The 5,450-nt window shown below is 45.7% G+C and overlaps 1 protein-coding gene across 1 annotated transcript; it reads left to right on the top strand.

Annotated features, from left to right (window-relative positions):
- Positions 1–304: 304 nt before the first annotated feature.
- kcns2 (potassium voltage-gated channel modifier subfamily S member 2) lies at positions 305–2,728 on the top strand. Its single transcript, XM_004077621.5, has 2 exons — positions 305–685; positions 898–2,728. The coding sequence occupies exon 2, from the start codon at positions 900–902 to the stop codon at positions 2,337–2,339; it is 1,440 nt and encodes a 479-aa protein (XP_004077669.1). The 5' UTR covers positions 305–685; positions 898–899; the 3' UTR covers positions 2,340–2,728.
- The last annotated feature ends 2,722 nt before the right edge of the window (positions 2,729–5,450 follow it).

Below are 5,450 nucleotides of genomic sequence, written 5' to 3'. Positions count from 1 at the left end.
CTCCTGCGTGTCATTCAGTTTATAGAAGTGCAGCACTTCCATAGTGCGGGAGAACAGACCTAAAAATGTCCTTACATTGTTACGAAGCTGAAACAAACTGACATTTGAAACTATACCAACATTCTGAATGGAGTGTTGCACAAAAAGCCTTTAGGCACCAACTTTACAGAATCATTTCAGCTGACGCTGTTAACGTCTGAAAGGATCTATAAACCTTCCAAGGACGTCGCGCCTGAAGCTGTTTCGTTGGTGATTCCCCGCGCGCCCGGAGCCGTGCCTTGCCCTGCATCATGATGCTGAGATCACTTCTGGAGGGCGGTGCAGAGACACAGCTACGTGTTGCTGCGCAGCAACAGATAGAAAGACGAGGGAGGAATTCCCTCGCACAAACAGAAGCAGTTGTCAGGGCGTAACAGCTGCGGTGGCGCGTTAAATGTGTAGAGCTACAACAGACAGGATCGATACCTGAACCTGGTATCAACACCAGACCCCGCGGTCAGGATGTGAGGACAGACCAGCAACAAAGCAGAGCAGATTTCAGCGATCAGACTCCCCCTGAATGACGGTCACCTTCTGAACATCACGCAAAACCAGAGCCGCCTGGAGTCCAGGGGACAAAGGTCTGATGAAGCATCACTAAAGATGCAGAGTCTGCGTTTTCTCGGGGAGGAAGACGACCTTTAAAGTAAGTTATCACGTGCGCGTTCATTCAGCGCAGTAACTCTTCTGCATCTTTGAAAACACAGCTTCTTCTCTATCATGAGCTACATGAATAACTTCCTCTGTGGATGCGCGTGTCTCCCTCGTCTTATATCCTCCTCCCTCGTCACTGTCTTTCTGTCAAACACATTCCTCGTGTCTTCCTGTGCATCTCTGTGCGTGTGCTCCTCTCTGCAGACATGACAGGCCAGCTCCTGGGAGAAGCGGTCGGCGGGGCTCACATGGATGACAACGCGGCCATCCGCATCAACGTGGGCGGCTTCAAGAAACGCCTGAAGTCGGACACTCTCTCCCGTTTCCCCGAAACGCGGCTCGCGCGCCTCCTTCAGTGCCGCTCCAAAGAGTCCATTCTAGAGCTGTGCGACGACTACGACGACACAGAGAAAGAGTTTTACTTTGACAGAAACCCGAGCCTCTTCCCTTATGTGTTGAATTTCTACAACACGGGGCGGCTGCACGTCATGGCCGAGCTGTGCATCTTCTCCTTCAGCCAGGAGATTGAGTACTGGGGCATCAACGAGTTCTTCATTGACTCTTGTTGCAGCAGCGCCTATCACTGCAGGAAGATGGACCAGGACCGAGAAGACTGGGACGAGCGCAGCGAGGAGGGGAGCACCACTTCTTCATTTGACGAGCTCTTGGAGTTTTATAACGACGCCAGCAAGTTTGACAAGCAGCTGTGCGGGAGCGCGCGAAGGCGCATCTGGCTGATGCTGGATAACCCCGGCTACTCGGTGGCCAGTCGCATAATCAGCGTCCTCTCCATCTGCGTGGTCCTCGGCTCCATCGCCACCATGTGCATGAACAGCATGAGCGAGTTCAGCCTGATGGACAGTGAAGGTCAGCCCACAGAGGACCCGCGCTTCGAGGCTGTGGAGCACTTTGGCATCGGCTGGTTTACTCTGGAGCTGGTGGCCAGGTTCGTGGTGGCCCCGGACCTCCTGCACTTCTTTGATCACCCGTTAAACGCAATAGACCTCGTGTCCATTCTTCCGTTTTACCTGACGCTCCTCATCAACCTGGTGGTGGAGAGCAGTCCGGCACTGGCGAACCTTGGACGGGTTGCGCAAGTCCTGAGGCTGATGCGGATTTTCCGCATCCTGAAACTGGCTCGGCACTCCACTGGACTGCGCTCCCTGGGGGCCACCCTCAGGAACAGTTACAAAGAAGTGGGCCTGCTGCTGCTCTACCTGGCAGTTGGCGTGTCCTTCTTCTCCGTCATCGCCTACACGGTGGAGAAGGAAGACAGCGAGGACTTGTCCACCATTCCCGCGTGTTGGTGGTGGGCCACTGTCAGCATGACCACCGTGGGTTACGGAGACGTGGTGCCTGTCTCCATAGCGGGCAAGTTAACAGCGTCCGCGTGCATCCTGGCTGGGATCCTGGTAGTTGTGCTTCCGATCACACTGATTTTCAACAAATTCTCCCTTTTCTATAAGCGACAGAAACAGCTGGAGGTGGCTATGAGAAGCTGCGATTTTGACGAGGGGATCAAACAGGTTCCGTCTGTCAACCTGAGGAACTTTTACGCGCACAAAGTCAAATCCCTCATGGCCAGTTTGTCCAATATGAGCAGGAGTTCCCCCAGTGAACAGAGTCTGAACGAGTCTTTGAACTGAGTTCAGAGAGGAGCTGTCCGTGGTGCTGACACGCCTGGACCGGGAGATTGATCTCTTCCTCTTATTTCTCAACATTTGCCCTCTGTAGCTCGGTGCAATTATGTGGTGATATATATATATATAAAAACACGTTACAGCCTGAATGGAGGCCTTACTATTATGGGGTGTCATCAAGCCAAAGCTTGAACAAAAGGCATCAAAAAGATAGGCAGTGCTGTTGTTGTTTACAGTCTTCAGTAGTGACACGTTAATCTCAAGGTGTACTTGTGGTCAAATATGTCTGAAGTAACTCCAGCTGTTTGTCCTCTGAAGAGTCTCTGTGTGGTGTTGCAGCAACATTTCAAAAATGTGGTCAAAACTCAATGCATTAAACTGTTTGTATAACACAACGCTTGTTTTTCTGACGGCTCTGCTGGTCCTCTCACACCAATGAGAGGACACATGTTAGCATGCAGGGGGAGGCCGGGTTGATGCCAGTGACTGACACACACTCTTATAGAGCTTGACAAGCAAAGCAACAACAATTCTGACCTGACATGTTGAATACATTCATCTCTGCAGCATCTATCTTTTTATTTTTTCGTTGTCACAATTATTTCTCTATAAAATAAGCGTTTTATATCTCTATCCTAACCAACTTAGAAAAAAAAGGATTAAAAAAATTCCCTGTCTACTTTAACATAGTTTTTTCTAGTTTCAGATTTACAATTCATCAACATTTGAGTGCTGCTTTTGCAGATTTGGCTTTCCAGTCTGAGTGTCTAACGTAAGCATCAGGGACAACAGCATGAGGCCGTGTCACACAGCCATTAGATGCATTTTGTGCATTTTTCACGTAAATAATTTCAGTCTTTTGTGATTTACGCGTGATTAACGTAAGTCATAACTGTTTCTTGTGCTACTCATTCGCCGCAGTTTACACCTATTTTACATGCAAATATGTGGCTTTTCACGACTGCACGTATGTCCATGTATGTCTAATGGACTTTTCACGCATATACCACCGATGTATAACTTTTAGATTGCGTATATGACCGACTTCTCAATTTCAAATGACACAACTGATGCACGAATCACTAATGAACTGCGTATAAACACCGCAAAAATCATCCACGGTTCATGCAAGATTTGTGTATTGTGATGCTTTCACGTTGATTTTCAATGTTCTTTGTGTGGTTTATTCATACTTCTTCCGTGGCTTAACGTGGTTTGTTTGTGAAACATCGGTGAGAATTTCACGTGAAGAACCACAACTTTTCTCACTTTTTTAACAAATCTTCACCGATGACCAATCTTCATCCATACAATTTGCGCAAAATGTACGTAGTGGCTATGTGAATGACCACAACAAAGTGTTTTCTTAGAGCATTTGATTTTATTTTTAAGGCATAAAGTTTTCTCAAAGCAGTCGATGCAGCAGTAAGTCCTTGTTTTGGGGAGAGGATGGATTACTTGGCTCCATTAAATTCTGGCTCTAATTTAAAGAACATATCCTTTTGGAGCTGTTTAAATGATGGGATTTAATGAAAAATGTCCTTATCAACTGACTTGGAGAATAGCCTTGCTGTACTGACATTTGTACTGCTAGCTGTGTCATTGAGTAAGTTCCTCGTTAAAATGTGGAGCTCAGTTTCTCTGGAGAGGGAAAATACAACCTTTATCTGTATGATATTCTAAAAGTGCAATAAATGTAAAATCAAGTCCAAATTGGACAATTTTTGTTTTTCAATATGATCATTTTAATAATTTAGGAGGTTTGTGGAACTAAAAAATCTCTCAATGGAAATTTTGATGCATTAAAGTTAGACGACCACACACAATAATGAGATACCTACATTTTTCCAGCATCTTTTGCAACCTTTTCTGGGGAACTAATTCGCAAAAGTGTTTGCACTCAGAGCTCAATTATGTCAGTATCATTTTTTTTATTTCCAAGCATTAAATTTGTTTTCTCCAGGGAGAAAATCCACAACACACACATGCCAGACACAAAGGAGAAAAAAAATCTGTAAATGAGAGCATGATGACTTTCAGCAAAATCAGCAAAGGGAGTCAAAAAACAGTCGCCGCTGTTTTCCATCTTAGGAAGACATGGACATTAAATGTTCTTCAGGACTTCAGGGACACCAGAAGCAGCAGCAGCAGCAGCAGGATTTGTTGGTTCGCAGAGTTATTCAGGTCCAGGAAACCTGGTCTGGAATGAGTGTGTGTAGGTCACTGTGACTCCTAACGACAAAGATGGAGATGTCTGGTCTCCTAACTGCCTCCCTTTGGCTCCTCGGTATCATTACCCTTTGACTAGGGTGATAAATGTGAGACGGACTCACAGCCTGTCATGGATGCAGCTCAATACAGACAGTGCCCCAATCACATGATAGCTTTGCAGAAAGTCTTCATTTTTCATTCATTTCATATTTTATTGGAGCCACTTTATGTTTGTGCATGGTTGTAATCATTTCTAATCAAATGTTAATCATAGGGTTGCTGCAAAGGTTCTGTGGTTTTATTTAGTTGCTGTCACATGAGCACTGAATGAAGAAAAGAGGGATAGAGCACAAAAACATAATAAAATGCAAGACGAAGATCAGTCTGGCCATGCAGTGAGGAGGAACTTTGTGGGGAATGCTTCTTTTGCATGAGCGTGTCCTTGTGTGTGAAGCTGGTGCAAAAACATTGCATTCAGCATGTCTAATGGGAATCTAACTGGAGCTGACATCACAGGCATTACCTCTAGTCCGCTCTGCGTTGGTGATTTAAACTCTGTTTCTAAGCTGGAGCTTGTTGTTGTTGCACATTGCCATCTGCTAGAAGCTGTTGTTTGAAACAGTGTTGCATCTGCTCATTGTTGATCACTTTTGTCCTTCTTCAACACACATCAAGTGTTCCCACAATGTTTGACCCAATGTGAATGTCTCCAGTAAAACATGCCCCTTTATACAGGTAAGAATGAAGCTAATCAACACACACAGATCCCAGCACCTTCAGTCATCCTCAGTTGGTAATTCCCTTTGTAACCCTGGTGCTATCCTAGGCACTTTAGCATTGGGAGTTGGGTCATCTAGACCCACTAGACAGTGCTCTAAACCTTTTTTCTTCAATGATTTGTGATCT

The sequence above is a fragment of the Oryzias latipes genome, chromosome 16, assembly GCF_053564925.1.
Source record: "Oryzias latipes strain Hd-rR chromosome 16, Olatipes_Hd-rR_3.1".
Lineage (NCBI taxonomy): Eukaryota > Metazoa > Chordata > Actinopteri > Beloniformes > Adrianichthyidae > Oryzias > Oryzias latipes.
The sequence above is the reverse complement of the archived record's forward strand: the minus strand, read 5'-3'. Positions and strand labels throughout refer to the sequence as shown.